Source organism: Heliangelus exortis, chromosome Z (genome assembly GCF_036169615.1).
Source record: "Heliangelus exortis chromosome Z, bHelExo1.hap1, whole genome shotgun sequence".
NCBI classification, from domain to species: domain Eukaryota; kingdom Metazoa; phylum Chordata; class Aves; order Apodiformes; family Trochilidae; genus Heliangelus; species Heliangelus exortis.
The window spans coordinates 50,754,099-50,773,863 of record NC_092454.1 but is presented as its reverse complement, the minus strand read 5'-3'; the positions used below and the strand labels follow the sequence as shown (position 1 = coordinate 50,773,863).

The 19,765-nt window shown below is 39.5% G+C and overlaps 1 protein-coding gene across 1 annotated transcript in view; it reads left to right on the top strand.

The window, feature by feature from the left end:
* The first annotated feature begins 548 nt into the window (after positions 1-548).
* Positions 549-19,765, top strand: part of ARSB (arylsulfatase B) — a 62,971-nt gene continuing 43,754 nt past the window's right edge. The window contains exons 1-4 of the mRNA XM_071730484.1: positions 549-881; positions 3,174-3,360; positions 6,373-6,563; positions 7,371-7,578. Coding sequence (XP_071586585.1) covers positions 615-881; positions 3,174-3,360; positions 6,373-6,563; positions 7,371-7,578 — 853 coding nt within the window. The 5' untranslated portion in view covers positions 549-614. The remainder of the gene's footprint in view (positions 882-3,173; positions 3,361-6,372; positions 6,564-7,370; positions 7,579-19,765) is intronic.

Sequence of the window (19,765 nt, the reverse complement as noted above, 5' to 3'; positions counted from 1 at the left end):
GTTCTGGGCCCCTCAGTTCAGGAAGGATATCGAGGTCCTGGAGCAGGTCCAAAGGAGGGCAACCAGGCTGGTGGAGGGACTCGAGCACAGATCCTATGAGGAGAGGCTGAGGGAGCTGGGGCTGTTCAGCCTGGAGAAGAGGAGGCTCAGGGGAGACCTCATCACTCTCTACAACTCCCTGAAAGGAGGGTGTAGCCAGGTGGGGGTTGGTCTCTTTTCCCAGGCAACCCTCAGCAAGACAAGAGGGCAGGGTCTCAAGTTGTGCCGGGGGAGGTTTAGGTTGGACATTAGAAAGAATTTCTTTACTGAGAGGGTGATCAAGCATTGGAATGGGCTGCCCCGGGAAGTGGTGGATTCTCCGTCCCTGGAGATATTTAAAAAGAGACTGGATGTGGCACTCAGTGCCATGGTCTGGTAACTGCAGCGGTAGTGGATCCAGGGTTGGACTTGATGATCTCTGAGGTCCCTTCCAACCCAGCCAATTCTATGATTCTATGATCCTCCCCTGAGGTCCCTTCCCGTCCCGCCCCTCCGTTGGGAGGAGCCGGGTTCTGCCGCCTCCGCCGTGGCCCGGCCCCGGGGCGGTACCCGCGGCCCAGTTCCTGGTGTTGGGGATGGCGCGGTGGGGCAGCCGCCCGCTGCCGCTCTGCCTGCTCCTCAGCCTGCTCGCCTGCCTGCCCCTCTGCCTGCCGCGGCCCGCCCCGCACCTGGTGCTGGTTCTGGCCGACGACCTGGGCTGGGGCGACGTAGGCTGGCACGGCTCGGTCATCCGCACGCCGCGTCTGGACGCGCTGGGTGCGGGGGGCGTGCGTCTGGAGCGGTATTACACTCAGCCCCTCTGCACACCCTCCCGCAGCCAGCTCCTCACCGGCCGCTACCAGGTAGGCTGCGGGACACCTGCGGGAACTCGGTCCCGACGTTGTTTCCCCAGCGCGGTGATGCCCTCGGGAGAGCCGCCGAGGTTCCCTCCTCCACCTCTCCATCCTTTCATCCCTTCCCGGCGGCGGCGAAGCCCTCCCAGCACCGTCCCTTCGCGGCGTGTCAGCAGGTAGCTGGAGGTGTTCAGCAGCTCTGAGTGAAGTGTGGCCTTCTTGTAACCTTGCGCGAAAAGATGCAATGAGAAGAAGGCTACAACGAAAACAGGTTGACTCTATATGCAAAGTGATGTCGCTTACTTTTTGGCTTGTGAGCTCGGCAGTAAACTAAACATAAGTTTCGTGCCCGGCTTCGGAAAAGCTGAGGTGAAGCCTGTGCTTAAGTTGTGTTAACAGGCACTGCAGCCCGTGGTGAAGAATATTATGGTCATGTTATGTTATGTACTGCAGAAATGGGCAGAGGCAGTCAGTATGGAGGCAGCAGTTGGTAAGCAGGATGTCTGTGTTACTGCATCTTGTTTTCCAGTGCAGCATTTAAATGCATCCTTACCTGTGCATTCTTCATGTGCTAGCATAGGTGTGTAAGCACCTATGCACCTCGTGGTGGAGTGTGCACATACTGATCCTTAGTCAAGGTGTGTCTAGCTGCTTTGTAGTTGTAGTCTTTCCCTTTTTTCAGTTGCACAGGTATAAGACATTGACTTTAAGAGGCTACTGTTCCCCTACTTTTTGTTTCAACCTTAGCAAAATAAAGGTGGTGGGACAGAAGAATACAGCACAGACAGGAGAAACTCATAAAGACTGTTTTATCAAGGGTGTATTTCAGAAACTTCCCCTTTCTCTCAAGAAGTCCTGCACATGCATGCAAACCATAGTGGTTTGTCAAAGAAGCTGTTCAGACATAGACATATATTCAACCATATATGTCAATGTCATGTTGTGACAGGAAGATTGTTCTAAGTGATACTCTTTCTGAGCAACATTTGTTCTTTTTCTAGAAATACCAAATCAGTAGAATCTAGAAATACCAAAAATCAGTAATAAAGAATAGGAAGATTTTTTTTTTTTTTTTTTTACCAACTCTTTAAATTGTCTTATGTAAGCATCCTAAAACACTTTTCATTTTGATTGATTTGATAGTACAATTCCTGAACATACTTAACTCTGAACATACTTAACTGGAACTGGGACTGGGATAACTGTGCTGCATCTGATCTTTATAGCGGAAATTGGAAATGCTTGTAGTTCAGTCCTGATTTAAGTTCACCATACAAATCTGACTTCATAAGTTAATCATCTTTGTTTTAACCTTGTTATAATTTAATAAAATAATAGTAGAAATTGAAGCAATTTTTCAGTAAAATTGAGCAGACATTTTATAGCAAATATGGGGGGTTTTGTTTTGTTTGACCCATTTATATAAATAACAGTTTCTCAGAGATTTGAAAAACTATTCTAAATCTGGTCCTATCTGGAAGTGGAATTTGGATAGTCATTTTCCATCCCAAAAAGAAAGAAGAGCAAAGGTAATTCTTTGTGTGAAAGCTATAGATTTTTTTTAATTATTATTGTTTGCTTCTCTTTTTTCTTGGTTTCTCTAGGCAGTAGAGGAAATTACAGTGCTTTGATAGCTTGTGTCTTCTACTGTATCGATAATCTTTTTGGTAATCATACATATTTTAAAAAGACTTTTTTTCCCAGCTACTGTTTCAAAGGAAACTAGTAACTATTGGGTCCTTTGAGAGACACTGGTTACTCACCATCAGGACCTATTTGGTTTAAAATTGAGTTCAAGGTGTTGCTAAAGTGAAGGCTTAAAAATTAATCACACAACTTGCTGCACCGTAGTGCTTAGAGAAGTTAAAATCTGATGTCTTGTGGTCAAGGGAGCCTTGGAGGTTTTGTGCTTTGACAAAGTGAGATTAGGAGAAAGATTTAGTAAATAAATATGTATGTGTATATTTGTTCACCTAAGTTCAGGTTAGTGTTTTGTTTTGTTTGGTTTTTTTTCTTGAGGTAGGAGTGCTGGCAAAATTCAACTTGTCTTATGCTGCTCCTAGATTTCAGAGAGACTGTAATGCAAGGCTTTTTTGAAGGATTTTTTTTTTTTCCTGGCAAGATCTTATAAACCCCTCCAGTGTTAATTCTTTTCTTTCTCCTCCCTGCCCTTCTGTGTGGCTTCCTAATCTTCCTCAGTTTCTGATGTAGCTTGTTGGTTTTTCTATCTGCATATCAAACAGCCTTAGGGAGTGCTTTGCTGTGTTGTGACTAATCTTACATTTTTCTTTTCTCTGCTAGATTCACACAGGTTTACAACACCAGATAATTTGGCCATGCCAGCCTAGCTGTGTGCCACTGGATGAGAAACTCCTCCCAGAGCTACTTCAAGAGGCAGGATACGTCACTCACATGGTGGGGAAGTGGCATTTAGGGATGTACAGAAAAGAATGTCTTCCAACCCACAGAGGATTTGATACTTACTTTGGTAATGGCTAGATTTCACATCAGCAACAAATGCAGTGTTAAAAAATATGGGAAAAAGCCCAACTGTTCTAAGAACAGCAGATTTTCTGTTAGTTGTGTAAGTAAATCGATACCTGGGTGTGCATGTTTCCAAAGCATAACTGCTCAAAATAAGATACTGCTTTAAATACATGCCCCAGCCTTTCAGCTTACTGAGAAAAACACCGTGACTACTGAGTGGCTCCAAGCAGAAGTGTTTCTTTCTTATGATCTGCATTTAATTTGGTCCTGTAATGCTTGGAAAGTTTAAGGAGTAGTGACCGGTTTGGTTTTACAAGTGTCTTTGAATGTTTTGTGTTACAACAGACAGTAGATATTTCTTGCTTGCAAAAAATGTTACACTTCTCAGAGCTGATATTTTGGAGAGAGAAATAGAAGTTACAGCACATTGTGTTCATGCTTTGTGAATAGAGTAGCAGTGGTATTCCAGAGCCTGTGACAAGGAAGATGGTATGAGAGCCCCTATAAAAAACAGCACAGAAAAGGCCTGTTGCAGGAATTTTTAAGTTATTAAGCAAAATCCTCAGATCAAAAAGACTATGCCAGATTTAGATTGTCCAAGTGAGAGTGTGTTACAAGGCAACTTGCAGCTATGTGTTGTTTGTTCTTCTTCTTGCATTGGCTCATGTCTCAGCATTGATTGGATGTTTATTTGTTTTGCCAAAGTGCCCCAGATGTGTGAATCAGGCTGCCTGCACTACATCTCATTCCACATGGTATTGAAAGCAAAGTTTTCCATCTCCATGTGGGGTTTTTGTTGTTTTTTTAGTTTTTTGTTTGTTTTTAACACTTTCATTGAAAGTGGAATTTCAAAGCTGTTCACCATCCTGAGGATAACCATGCAAGCTGTTGATAATTACTTCTGCAACTGGGAAAATCAGATACAGAGAAATTTATGTTTAAGTCCATATTCCTCACATTTAACCTCAGGTACTTAAATCAGAATTGTCATGGTTGGAAAACCCCTCTAAAATCACCATGTCCAACTGTAAAGCCCCCCACCCCAAAAAAATTTTTTTAAATATCACTGTGCCCACTACAGGATGTCTTAAAGTGCCTCATTTACATGGGTTTTGAACACCTGCAGGGATGATGACTCCATCATCTTCCTGGGCAGCCTGTTCTGGTGCCTGACTACTCCTTCAATAAAGAAATTCTTCTTAATATCTAGTCTAAACCTGCCCTGGCCCAACTTGAGGCCATTTCCTGAAGTTCCACATGTCGCTACAGATGGTAAAATGTTGGATGAGTGTTTCAGCTCAAAACCATTAGAATTTTGAGAGAAAAGGCCAACACCCTTCTTGCTACAACCTCCTTTGAGATAGCTGTAGGGAGCAATAGGGTCTCCCTCAGCCTCCTCTTCTCTAAGTTAGAATACCCAATTCCCTCAGCCTCCCCTCACAGGATTTTTTCTCTATATCCTTCCCCAGCTTGGCTGCCCTTCTCTGAACTCTCTCCAGCAGCTTAATGTCTCTCTTGTAATTAGAATTGAAGAGCCTGGCTGTGCTACATTCCCATTACAGAGAATGGCAATCCAAACTTTAGGTGTTCTCTTATATTGCTTCTCTTTTATGACCCTTCAGGAAGCTCAGGGCTGTTGTTTCTCAACTGAATTAAGCTAATATAGATGGACTGTAATGTAACAGCTCATTGCTTAAACACAGATGCCTCCTCTCATCCCTTTGCAGGACCTTGGTATGTTTTTAATAGCACAGATGTTGTAGATAGGCCAGCACTCCTCATGTCCTGGGACCAAGTAGGCTCTTAATGCAGGGGCATTCACACAGGCTGGCTCTGGTCATGATTGCTGAGGGCACAGTGCAACATTATTTTTCAGAGAACATAGCAATTTAATATAGTTTATGTAATTCCAGTAGGTGTTGATTGCACTTAAGGGACATTCACATCTTTGGCAGTCTTGCTCACTGGGCACTCAAAATGAAAAAGTGAGACTTGAGGCTCTGAGTACATTGATGTAGGCAGTCTGCCCCTAAAATCTCTCCTTATGCTTTGAATGAAAGCCTTTTTTTTCCTCCTGAAGAGGCATTAGAAGTTTATATTGTTTTTAGACCAGAACTTAATTCTTACTGTGCATGTTTTTTTGCACAGGTCGCTCTACTTGAGGCTGCTGAATAAAAATTCAAGTGAAGTTCGTTTGTTTTGGATTTTATTCCAAATTTTGCTTTGGTTTTCCAGAACTTCAGAATGTATTTTTTCAGATTTGTGTGTTTTGGGGGTTTTTTGTTTGGTTGGTTGGTTGGTTGGTTTTGTTTTTTTCAGGATATTGACAGATAAATCTGAAGTCTAATTTCCAAAGTACAGTTGCTGAGATTCAGAAACTTTTAAAGAAGTTTATTTCTGGTCAATAAGAAGCAAAAACACTCAGTGCTTAACAGTATAGTGCTTTGTAGGAGCAAATTTTTGCCTCTTGAATTTTTGCATAATTTGAGTACCTTTAGGTAACTGTCTTTTTTTTTTTCCACCAGCTGGTGTCAGCAGTGGATCAGAAGTTGTTTTACGGGTGACAAAACTGTTTTCTACTTCGATGTTTTTTTAATAAATAAAAAAAAATCTCCAGACTTTCAAATACACATAGAATTCTTATGTGAAGATAAAAATCAGAATAGTAGATGGATAGGTCACTTCCTTTGCTATCAGTGCACTAGTTTAATATGTTACTGTGTTAGACATCAGCTTATGAATATAAAGTCATTGGAATGCTTTCAGAAGGTTTTGTGTGTTTTGAAATCATTACTTGCATTAGCAAAAGGAAGTCTATAAAGTAAGAGGCTACTATAGTAGCTGTAATAGTGTTGAGCTGTCACAGGTTGTCACTACAGATGGTAAAATGTTGGATGAGTGTGGCTCAAAACCACTAAAATTTTGACATTTATTTTTCTATTTTTCTACCTGATGTATCTGTTTATATGACATTATGGGTAGCCTGCTTATTTGACTTATTTTTCTGTTCTAGGCTATCTTCTGGGGAGTGAGGATTATTACTCTCATGACCACTGTGTCCTCATCAAAGCAAAGAACATAACGCGCTGTGCTCTGGACTTTCGAGATGGAGAAGAAGTTGCAACTGGTTTTAAAAACATGTATTCTACTAACTTATTCACAGAAAGAGCTGTGGATCTTATAGCCAATCATAAAACTGAGAAGGTATAGTGAGCATCTCTTTTTGATAACTTTGATACTAACGAATATTGTAAAAAAATTAATGAAATATTAATAGAGAGACCTACACTTGAGCTGTTGGATGCATAGAGCCAAATGTGAGATGAAGTGCTCATAAAAATTACCTTATCTGCTATCAGAATCAGCTTTGGTTGCACAGTCCTGGGCTCCTGCCCTTCCTCATTTCTTTATGGAAGTGATTCAGTATGTATTTTGCTCTTCTTAAGAGAATGGATAGGTTAGTGGGAGAAGTTTCATGGAAAGAAACTGTTAACAGCTGTGTTATGACTAAAAGGTACACCTGGTGTTTTTCCACAGCTTCTCAGAAGTCCTTTGCAAAGTTTTATTAGTTTATGTTTAGAGATTAGAAGATGGAAGCAGGAATAAAAAGCTCCTGAAAGGAGGTTGTAGTGAAGCAGATATTGCCCTCTTCTCCCTAGTGACAGGACAAGAGGAAATCAGTCCAGCCTGTGTCAGTGGAAGTTCATATTGGATATTAGGAAAAATTTCTTCACTGAAAGAGTGGTAAATCAATGGAACAGTCTGCCCAGGGAGGTGGTGGAGTCACCATCCCTGGGGATATTAAAAAAATGGGTAGATGTGGCGTTCCAGGAGATGATTTCCTGGCTTCACTGGTGTAGGACTGATAGTTGGACTTGATGATCTTGAAGGTCATTTCCAACCATAATGAATCACAGTGCTCTTGATGAATCAGGGCTGCTTTTACTGCGGTAGATTTTGCATTTAGTGCTTTATATACAACTAATTTCTATTCTGTCCCTTCCACCACAGCCTCTGTTTCTCTACCTGGCTTTTCAGTCTGTCCATGAACCTCTTGAGGTCCCTGAAGAATACATGAAACCATATTCCTCCATTGCAGATGCAAAGAGGCGCCATTATGCAGGGATGGTGACTCTTATGGATGAAGCTGTTGGAAATCTTACTGATGCACTGAAAAGATACGGTCTTTGGGACAACACGGTTCTTGTTTTCTCTACTGGTAAGTTTATTTAAGTATTCTTTCACTAAGAACTTTTGTATAGTATTTAGGAAGCTGACTGAAGAGACGTCTGCCCCCTCTGTCCTTCCTTCATATGTTTTTTTACATACAGAAGAGTGATGAAAGTAAAACAGAACTTCATACCAGAAGGAGTAGTTCCTCTCCATCCTCTTATGGCTTTCTCAAGTATAATGAAAAAAATTCTGAAGAAAAATCTTCTTTTGGTGCTTCTATTGGAGTAAAGATAGCATTGTGAAAATTGAAGAGTGTGGTCAACTTGAAGGCACCTTACTTGCCCCTGCAGTTACTGAGTATTTGTTAGAATGTAATCCTTACTGAGGGTGATCTGCCAAATTAATTTGTCCTGGCTTAGAGGTAGCTGTTTACTAATTGCCATGTGTTGCATGAAGCACAAACAGCCAAACAGCGAGCAGTTTGAAGCCAAAACTCTATTTCTCTTACTTTCATGTTATGTTTTTTTTTTCTTCCCTGGAATACTTCACTGGCACCTTACAGCCATGAAGCAAACATTTTTTTAATAATAAAGCTTAATACATGATGGTACAGCCTAGACTGCCAAATTGCAAGCTAAGTTTTTGTATGCGCATGGTCTATTTTCTAGTTTATTAGGATAATGCAAATAATACATTACAAAATGGTCTCCATTGTTTCCAAATTAGGGATGAAACAGAACCTTTTTGAATTACAGCTTCCTGGCCGAGTTTCAGGAAAATATTGTTGTTTGTTGGGAATGGGGAATAGCCTTTCAGTGTCAATGGTTGCTAATTGGGCCAAACATTACATTTTAGGGCTGTAAAAAGGGCAAATGAATTTACTATGAACACTTTTAAAAAACTCTAAAAAACACCACCACCACTACTACCAAAAAATAATAAATAAATTTTTAAAAAAGTTCTGATCAAAATGCAGTGTTATGTTTTGAGCTTAGCAGCTGCTTCCTATAGAACTTAGAATCCTGAATTTCATTTTGAGTCCAAACCTGTTTACTTTGTGTTACATTTGTATTCAGGTTTTGTCTCTAACAGTATTCAATAACTCTTCTATCCCTGTTTCTGTTCATGATGTTTTCGTATTTAGAAATGAAAGTAAGTGAAGCCAGATGGAAAATTATACAGGTATCTATTCTATATGGAAAAAATCCAGTCTTTGCTGATGGGGTTCTGGTAGAGCTATTTCAGTAATGTTTGTTCAGTATGTTGTGGAATAAAACATCTGAGTTGGAATTACAGGGTATGACTGAATTAAAAAGGAAATTTTTTGTTTGATTATAATTTTTTTTTCCAAATAATGACAGTACACCACACTTTTAACAGTAGTTATCTTGCAGTCAAATACACATATTTTTCAACAAGAGTCAGGAAAATTGAGTGTCTGCTCTATCATCTAGTGGCACTTATCTTGAGTTAGTTGACATTTTAAACTGCAGGAAGTGGAATTTATTATGATTGAAATGCAGGGAAATTTGGCCTAGTTGAGCAGGTCAGGGGGCAGAAATTAATTTTTTTTTCACTGTTCTTTCTTCACTTTAAACAATGTCTTATAGACATATATGTCTTACAGACATAAAGAACTTCATGCACTTTTGTTTCCAAAAAAACAGATGTCAAGACCATTAAGCATTAAAACCAAGCAAACAAACAAAAAACCCAACCAACCAAAAGAAACCAAAACCAAACACAAACAAAAAAAAAGAACCCATGAAATCTATCCAGCTTTTCTATATTATACTTATCACTTTTGCAGGTGGTGTGTTTTAGGATTGGAATTAGAAAGTGGTTGAAGAGAAGAGTGACAGGGTCTGCAATTGAGCATCTTGTTCAGGGTTGTCCTGTCTGAAATCTCTCTGCACAACTTTCAAGTCCGTTGTAGCTGGGAGTCTTGGTGTATACAGGTAGCTGTAATAGAGTAAATTCTTACAGTAGGAAATCATCTTCAGCTCTTGAGGGCATGCCTGCTTGAGGAAGCTGTGCCCTCTCTTCCTGCCCAAGTGCTTTCCTGGGACTGGGAACCCTTCCATTGCTTGGTATAGCAACACAGACACATTTTCCTCTATGGCCAGGAATTCTCTCAAAGTTAAGTTCTTCCCATGTTGTGGGGTTAAGAACTGATTTAATGATTTAAAGAAAGACTGCAAGTGAGAATCTAGGGAAGGATAAAGTGCATTCATAATTTTGTGAGCAGTATCTCTGTGTCCCCTCAGAACAGCAGATAAAAACAGGATCATAAAACAGCTCTGTTTTGTTAAAAACCTGTTTGATTTGCCAACTGTAGTGTTGGAAACCGATAGAGAGAAAAAAGTGAAGAACTTACTTTATGGTATATTTTACTGGATTCATTACTATTCCCTGTTTATTTCTGGACAGAAATCACATTTGAATGTTTGCATGTCTCACTGCTTCAAGATTTCCCTCCAAAAATAATTTTCATGTGTCCATTTGCTATTGTGGGCTATAGCACAAGTAACGTTGTAGCAAACATTGTCTGCCTGTTGATTCCTTCACTATGAAGTGTCTACGCCAAAGTTGGAGATCTCTGTTTAAAAAATGCTCATTGAAATACTCTAGAGTATGATATTGTCTGTGCTCTCATAGTAGTTTTCTCTTCATTGAACTCCTCATGTTTCTTCCTATGTGTATATGTTATGGCTCAACCAGGATTGCCTTGAAAACATTCCAGCAGTAAATGGAAATGCTGCACATTCTAAAAGAGACTTATAAAATATGTAGAAGGGCTCCAGTTCCTCATTAAAGTGAGCTGATGGAGACACTGGGCCAAAAATGAAGTAATCTGATCATTAGCAATGTCAGAATCCAACAATATAACACGTAAATCAACATCTCTGGTGTCTTCTTGAACTGATACACAGGCTATTTCTACAGCTAATCAAGAAAAAGGGAAAGACGAGCGATTTAAGTGATATGTAGTGTTATATTTGTGTATCAAATAGTAGTTTGAAAATTCCTGACTTGGTGGAATATGAAATAAAATTTGCTTTTATGCAGCACCCTTTACACTGCAGATGCAAGTTAGTAAGATCATGGTGAAAATAAAGTCATTGCCTGTTAAAGCAAAAGAAAAAAAAATCCATGAAGCAATGTCTTTTGTACCCACGGCCTTTAATCCATTTGAAATAAAAAAGGATTGGATGTAGCATGTATTTTTCCTTTTTAGGAAAAAGGGGAGTGTAACTACCAACTTTTCTGAAGAGGGCCTTGATTTAATATAAATAAAGGTCATAAAAAGCTTCTGAGTGGTTCAAATTTACTTCAGCAATGTTAACACTGTCTTAGAGTCCAGGTTTTTCTGCAGATATAGACCTATGAGACGAAGTAAGAAGTAAGGATTTGCTGTGAATAGCACGTGTTTATGGTTTCTGCAAAATATTACAAGTAATTCTGTTGGAAACTTGGCAAATTTAGAGCAAGGGAGTCTGACCTCTAATTTCAATTCTGTATTAAATCTACTAATTTTTGCTTTATTTAACTCTCAGCTTTTTAGTGTACTAAATAATTATGGAGCAAAACTCCTGATCACTCCTTCGAATTTTCCTGTTAATTCTTAAACGTGGATTAGCACTGCAGTGTCTCGTAATTGCCATAAGAGGGCTTTGAACAGCAAACTGTGTGGAACTTTTCAGTTTTGGTTCACGTTGTTAAGAGGAAACCACATAAATCCTTTCCATAACAGGGCATGTGACAGTGATGACTGTTTTCACTCAGGAAAGGTTGGGGTTTTTTATAATTTTTGAATTATGATTAGTAAGAGCACATATTGTTTTGGACATACATGCTAATGTTTATACAGTCTCTTGCTCACATCTCTAGATTTTTGTCCCCAAAATTTTCATATTACACTTCTTTTAACTTTTTTTTCCCCTTATCCCAGGCTGCGTATTGTGGCTTTTGTCTAATAAAATGTTGGCTTTTTTTTTTTTTTTTTTTTTTTTTTTTTTTTGCTTACTTCCAGCTCTTACACTGGGACAAACCAGAGATCTGGTTTGATTCACTGGTTCCTCCTTGAGGGGCAGATTTATCCTCTCCCTGATGTCTTTGTTTCTGAATGAACTCACTTCTTACTCTCTTCTGTTGGTATGAGAGCTCAGAGCGACTTTTTTTTTTTTTTTGCAGATTGTCCAAGCCAACTGAAGGACAGATTGGTTAGAGCAGTTATTCTCTGGTCATGATGTTAGAGGTGCTAATTGAGGTGCTAATTTTAGAGGTTGGGTTGCCAGATTTTGTTACTACACCTTCTCAATTACAGATCTGAAGACCTACTCTAATTGGTCTTATCTGTGATTCTGTAAGGTTCTGAAACGTTCTGAGAGGTTCAGTGCATTGCCAGCAAGGAATTTGCCTGGGCATCTACTGCCTGGGCATCTGCTTCTTCCTAACAGGAAGTAAGCAGAGCAGACTTTGCTGCAGGCACCTTTGACCACACCATCTGAGTCCATTACCAAGTATTTCTTTTCTATTTCGTTATTATTTAGCCTTGTAATTATACAGGAAAAAGCTGTGGTGGATCACTGTGCTTGCATTGGTCAGAGGTGCTGCATGTCAATGATGAACAGTGAAAAGTGTATGTGATTGGTGTTTTGTGCTCCAGTGATAGCTTTTTTTCTTTGGGTTTTTTATGTTTGTTTGGGGGGGTTTTGTGTGTTTGTTTGGTTTTTTGGTGGGTTTTTTTTAGGCTTTTTCCACATTAAAGTATGGGTGGTAAGAATAAATTTTTTTAGAAATCAAATAATGCCTTCAATGCCATGTGATGCAGATAATAGTACTGAGACTTCTAGACTTTTATAAGAATATATTATCAAAGACAGAAATGTTTTCTTGTGATGGAAGCTAATTTCAAAATGGGAACTGAGAAGATGTTGATAGCCAGTATATTCGGTTTTTTTCACCCCTCCCACCTGCCATCTTAAAATCCTGCGAAAACCCAGAAAGTTTCATAGGAAATGCTTATTTATCTTCTCTTCCTTCTAGCATTAGCACCTCAACCACCCTGCTTTTTCTGTAAAAAACCTAGCACTCCAAACTTGAATTCCTGAGCAGAAGGTGACCTTGTGATGGACACACATCCTTCTTTTTTTCACTTTGTGTTTAAAATTCTAGCATGAATGGAATCTCAAATTTTTGTTCCTGGTTTGAGCAAAGCCCATGCTTAAACTGAAGATCACTTGTAAATGTGAATTGCATGGGTGCCCATTCAAACACTACTTGCTCCAAGCTTAAGACCAGTGCATCCCTGTGAGGAAGGAATCAAGCAGAGGAGGACACCTATGTGGATGAGTAAGGTTCTCCTGAAAAAAACTAAAGGGAAGAAGGAAAAGTACAGAACGTGGAAGACAAGACTGGGCACTTGGAAGGAATATAGGAATGTACTCAGAAAATACAGGAATACAATGAGGAAAGCTAAGGCACCACCTGGAACTAAATCTGGTGAGGTGTAGCAAGGACAACAAGAAGGGTTTCCTTCAGTACATCGATAAAAAAGGAAGAACAGGGGAAAAGTAGGCTCTCTGGTGAATGAGACAGGTGTCATAGTAGCTGAAGACATAGAGAAGGCAGAATTACTGAATGTCGTCTTTGCTGTAGTCTTTACTGCAAAAGTCTGAAAGTCTAAGCTTTTGAATCCCAGACCATGGAGGTAAGAGGTAAGGTCTGGAGAGAGGAAGAATTCCCTTTGGTAGAGGAGGACCAAGATAGAGACAACTAGGCCAAACTGTCTGTCCATAAATCCATGGGCCCTGATGGGATGCATCCATGAGTTCTGAGAGAGCTGGCTGATGTTATTGCTAGGCCACTCTCCATCATCTTTGGGAGGTCATAGAGAACAGGAGAGGTGCCTGAGGACTGGAGAAGGGCAAATGGTACTCCAGTGTTCAAAAAGGGTAAGAAGAAGGACCCAGGGAGCTACAGGCTGGTTAGTCTCACCTCTGTCCCTGGTAAGGTGTTGGAAAAATTTGTTCTGGACATTATCACAAAACATGGGAAAGCAAAGAACGTCACTGGGAGAAGTCAGCATGAATTCATCCAAGGGAAATCATGCTTGACCAACCTGATTGCCTTCTGTGATGTTGTCACTGGCTGGCTAGATGAGAGGAGAGCGGTGGATGTATCTACCTTGACCTCAGCAAGGCTTTTTATCTGTGTCTGCCATTAACATCCTCATTAGGAAACTCAATAAGTGTGGGCTAGATGAGTGGACAGTGAGGTGGACTGAGAGCTGTCTACATGACAGAATTCAGAGGGTGGTAATCAAAGGAGCAGGGGTTGAGTTGGAGGCCTGTAACCACTGGTGAACCCCAGGGGTCAGTACTCGGTTTGGTCTCGTTCAACATGTTCATCAGTGAGCTGGGTGAGGGGACAGAGTACATCCTCAGCTGACATTCCATAGGGCTGTGCTGCCATCCAGTGTGACCTGGACAGGGTGGAGAGCTGGGCAGAGAAGAGCCTGATGAGATTCAGTAAGAGCAAGTGTAGGGTCCTGCACCTTGGGAGGAAGATCCCCAAGTAGCAATATAGGTTAGGGGTGACAGTAAATTATCCATAAGCCAGCAGTTTGCCCTTGATGCCAGGAAGGCCAATAGAGTCCTGGGTTGCATAAAGAAGTGTGGCCAGTAGGTCGAGGGAGGTCATTCTCCCTCTTCACTCTGCCCTGGTGAGGCCATCACTGGAATACTGCATCCAGTTCTGGGCTTCCCAGTTCAAAAGAGATGGGGAACTACTGGGAAGAGTCCGGCAGGGAGTGACAAAATGATTGGTGGATTGGAGCATCTCTGTTATGAGGAAAGACTGAGAGAGCTGGGACCCTTTAGCCTGGAGAAGAGAAGGCTGAGGGGAGATCTTGTCAATGCCTACAAGTATCCAGTGTGTGGGTGCAAGGAAGATGGAGCTAGATTCTTCCCAGCAGTTCACAGTGACAGGACAAGGGGCAATGGGCACAACATGGAGCATAGGAAGTTCCATCTAAACATAAGAAAAAACTTTACTATGAGGGTGACAAGGCAGTAGAAGAGGCTGCCCAGGGAGGCTGTGGAGTCCCTTTCTCTAGAGACGTTCAAAACCCACCTGCATGCAGTCCTGTGTGATGTGCTCTGGGTGATCCTGGTTTAGGGAGAATGTTGGACTAGATGGTCTCTACAGGTCTCTTCCAACTTGATAACTCTGTCATTCTGTGAAATGAAACTCAGAACTGAACTTTGCCCAGAATCTTAAGCTGGCTATTTTTGCATAAAGCTTTGACTTAAGATTGCTAATATTCATGCTAGAACATTTTTTCTCAGAGATGAATGCTGAAAACAACTCATTGTATGTGTTATGAACATTTAATAATTTCCCACAGCTCTCAAAAGGTTGTTCTCCATAATAGAGTTTAAGAAGCCACTATTGTTTGAGTCAGAATCTTTTATGTCCAAATCAGTGGTCAGTCAGTGCTCTACATCTGGGACAGGTCCAAAGTTTTCTCGATTGTGTCTTATTTAAGTTGCTTACTTCACACATATGAACAGTTTGTCAGTTTATCCCCATTGCTTTTATGCTAAAATTTCCCTGTTTCTCTTGTGTTTAGTGATAGTGAGTGTTAAAGTAGGCCTGACATAGCAGGGCCTGTAACTACTGAGACCTGTTTAATTACTGCTGATATTACAGTAAAAGCAGTTGTCTGAAACTGTCTGTTCTAGGATTGCTCCTATCATGAAAGCAGTACTGGAAGGAAAGAACAAAAAAAATATATATTCAATAGGATGAAAAAGTACATTGGGCACTCAGCTTTTGTAGGGCTAAGTTTTTAATTACTATAATAGTGTGTACAGTAAATGCGTTTTTTCCCATGAGATATATTTTGCCTTTTTTTGTTTTTTTCCACTTTAGAAGTTAGGAGAATAAAGCAACATTTCTGGTGAGTTACAGAAAATCTGTAGAGGTTGATTTATCTGTGCACAACTCAGTAAAAGCTCAGTAAAGTTGCTCAGCACATGGTGCTTTGATGCAGGAGAGATATTATGTTCCTGTGATGGAAAATAAAAGCCCTGTGGGTGTATTTAAAGCACAACAAGTATTACATTAGCAGAATTTTATAGTAGAAGGTGTGGTTTTCTGTTTCTATTGTCTCTCTAATGGAAAGGCTTTTAGGAGTCCTTCCATCACACACACATAAATCTGTGTTAAGCACAGAGAAAATACCAGAAAGCATCAGCACTCTGAAGACACTTTTTTGAGTGGCTTTTCCGCTGTTTATGTTGTACCATCAATGTTACTCTTTCCAATGAGAGTATATAGGGTCAGACAAGTGTACAACAGATATTTTCTCATCAATTGATTTTAACCAAGTGGTTTTGTTTCATTCATTGGGAGTGTATTATTTTATGATAACCATCAGGGGGAGTCTCCCTGTGTTTGTCACATTTGTAGCGTGATTGAAAAATGGAGCAATAAATGGTCTTTCAGATGCAGTATCTCAGAACAGGGAAGAACTTGAGTTCAAATTAAGGGCAAAATTATTTTTTAATTCATGCTGCACGTCTGCTATCCCCAGTGTAGATATCTGTTGTGTATTCTGTACTGGTTTTTGGTTGTTGTTCTTTTATTTGTTTAGTTGGTTGGTTGGGGTTTTTTTTTTGTTTTTTGTTAATGAAACTTCAGTGGGAGTTCCACACTTGGAACACATACAGAATAAGCATTATTCATGCTGTGAAGATCAGAGGGGAGAAATTTTCCCCAAATGTGATCCTTTACTGCTGTTATCGACAGTGCTCTCTGTTTAGCCATGAGTCACAACCACGAGTTTAATCACGCAAAGGAAGGGCTCTGAAGTCATGTTCTGTGACACAGACTATCAGCAAGAATGTTAGAGGTCATAAATGAGAGAGCATTTACAGAGTTGTGCATTGAAACTGTCTTGTGCTTGCTCCTATTCAGCGTATAGACAGTAAATGCTATTTAGTTCCCTTCCATAGTTCAAAAAAACTCCAAACAACAAAAAAACCCCCACCACCTGCTACTTTTGTTGGTATTGGCAGCTGATTTTAGTGCTGCACCTAAGCTTCTATATATGAGAATTATACATCTACGCTTGTCTACTGCTTATATGTCCATTACTTCATTTTTAAATACAGAATGGTATGGGTTTTTTGTGTCGTGTCTGCTAAGACACGGTTTAAAACTATTGTAGTTGTCCTTCTTTGCTTTTTATTACTGTGAACTACTGACTGTGTCCCGAGTTTCAATAGTATTTGAAACAGAATAGAATAAAGGTCAGTATTGTATTATGGAAAAGAGATGCCTACACTTCATGCAGCCTTAACTACTGGGGTTTGACTTTTCTGTCATCTTTCCATCAGAAGTAGGCAATGGCAGGAAAGGTATAGGGATACAGAACTTGTACCATCTGCTGTCTTTTGTTTATAATTTTCTGAGGTTGTTTCCATGTTACTCATTTATTTTCAGTTGCAAACTTCAGAAATTTGGGTTTTTGATATACGATAGGTAATTTGAGTCTCTTCATTGACATGCCATGTTTTTAACAATAATAAAACACTAACATTGTTAAATTGGCTTCTTAAACTCTAAGTTACATAGAAAATAATTTCACAGTTAGCTTTAATGTACTTTCCAGTTATGCTTTAGTTGGATGGACACTTACACTGACCTCCATATGGTTCTGATTAAGTATAAGAGCAGGATTGTTCATGAAGCCCCAACCCTTCAAAGGCACACTAGATATATAAAATGTAACCAATGTTTACAGGATTAAACTATGGATGAATTGGATATGCCATCTTATTTCTGTGGTATTTTTCTATACTTGTTACACCCATTATTGTTTAGTTGTTGCACATTAAGTGAACTTATATGGTCTCTAGCATTCAAGTTTTTGTTGGGGTTTTTTGTTCTTTTGTTTTTTTAAATTTGCTTTTCAAAATACAACATTACAATAGCAGAAAAATAAAAACCTCAGTACTGGAAAACAAAGGGGGGTACAAAAACAATGTCTTCTAACATCCAGTTTAGTGGTTCATACTGCTTTGGATCAGAGAGACAATGGTAGTTGAAAATCTGTCCTCAATCCGTCATCCCCTATAATTCATCCTCTGTTAAGGAAATTGTGTTGCCTGGCTGACAGTGGCACAGTGGTGGGCTCACTTTAGATGCTGTGAGATTCAGTATTACAAGTATGTTTCATCTGTTGCTGTTTGCAACTTGTAAAATCTCCTACTGCAGCAGTATAAGAAGAAAAGCCAAAAAAAGTCCCAAAACCTTGGGAGTTTGAGTTTGTTTTTAGGCTTTCATCATTCTGGTAGTTTTGCACAGTTGAAATGCATGATAAAATACAGCAGAGGAAAGGAATTTGCTCATTCCTTATGAGTACCTGGTGTGTATGGGTTTCATTTTCTCTGAGTGCCCAGCTGTGCATCTACACAGCCAGGCAACGTCCTTATACTCTTCCTGGGACACTCGTCCCTTCTTCCACTGCCTGTACATTTCCTTCTTGTCCTTTCTTTTGATCAGAAGGTCTTGACTCATTTCTGACTTCTTTTGCCTGGTTATTAAGGGTTCTTGTGCTCCAGGAAAAGTGTCCTCAAAGATCTGCCAGCCCTTTTCTTCTTCCTTGTTCCTGAGGGTAGTTTCCTAGGAGGCCTCATGGACTAACTCCTTGAACATCTAGAAATGTACTTTCCTAAAATACAAGGTCCTGACTTCATTCTTCATCTGTGCCATACCCCTGGGGATCATACAAAAAGTGGTGGATATACTTCTGTTTTGTAATTTTGTATTTCAGTACTATTTATATTAAGTTTACTAGAACAAATGTAAATAGTCTGAAGTTTGAAGTTTTGTAGAAAGAAATTTTTAGATTTCATTTGTAACTGATTAATGTTGTCTGGAACTACACAGAACTGTGTCACACAAGTCTTTCCTATTTATTTAGAAATATTACTTCTCTAAGAGACTTACTTTGCCAGTCATGGACAGCCCTTCCTTCTATGAAACGGAAGAGAAACCATAATAATACTATAGATACATAGGGAAGACCAATCTTTTATTAACTTGGGGAAGAAATGGCAATATCTGGTCTAGATTAAGAATTTGGAAAAAGCTCTAGGTGTTGCAAGATGGCCTTAATCAAGGTAACCTGAGCAACCTGAGCAACTTAATCTATTGGGAGGTGTCCCTGCCCATGGCAGGGGGGTTGAAACTAGATGATCTTAAAGGTCCCTTCCAACCCTGAGAATTCTATAATTCTAGACAATTAGTATCAAATAGTCAAATACTGTTTAGTAGAAATGATTACTTGAATCCCTGTTGAGATGTTCTGGATCTGTTTTACTTCTCTGGTTTTTTTTGGTTTGGTTTTTTTTTTTTTTGTTTTGTTTTGGTTTGTTTGTTTGTTTGTTTGTTTGTTTGTTTGTTTTTTTGTTCATATATTTATGTGAATATAAACTTTGGTTTGGTTAGTAATCTGTCATATATTTATGACTATTCCAGAATTAAAGTATGATCCAAATAAATATGTAAATGAAGGCTAAATGCTACAGAGGAAATGAAGAATTTCCAAATAAAAGATCTGCACAACTGTCTTTCATGTAATTTTTCTCTTTCTCTCTCTTTCATGTAAAATACGCTTTTTATGATTCCATTTTATTCTTATGCATAAAATATAGTAGATCTGTATTTGAGGACAATTTCACTTAAATATACACTAAAGGACTAAGATTTTCTTTCTTTGCTTTAATTCATGGGAGAGTAAGATCAGCAGAATTCACTGAGTGTGAGAAAATAGATGTGCTGAATGCCAGGGAAACCACACATTTTACAGATTTTTTTACTTAAAAAACCCCAGAGAACACAAAAGTCCATAAATACATGTTAGTAATTCCAAATTACAGTTACCTTATGGTAACGTATTGTATCAGTTGAAACTTGGTGGGCTTTAAAAATGGAGGGAAAGTTTTGTAGAGCAGTATATAGCAGTTTTGTGCTCTTACCTATAGATTTTGCTGATCATCTGTTTCTCCAAGATTTAGAAGGGATTTAAGTTTGGAGAGGCCGAGCCTTGCCCATCTCCTGTGCATACACTAAAGAAGTTCTTTGCTCTTGTTTTTGGTTGGTTGGCTTTGGGATTTTGTTAATTTTTTGTTTGGTTTGTTTGTTTGGTTTGGTTTGGT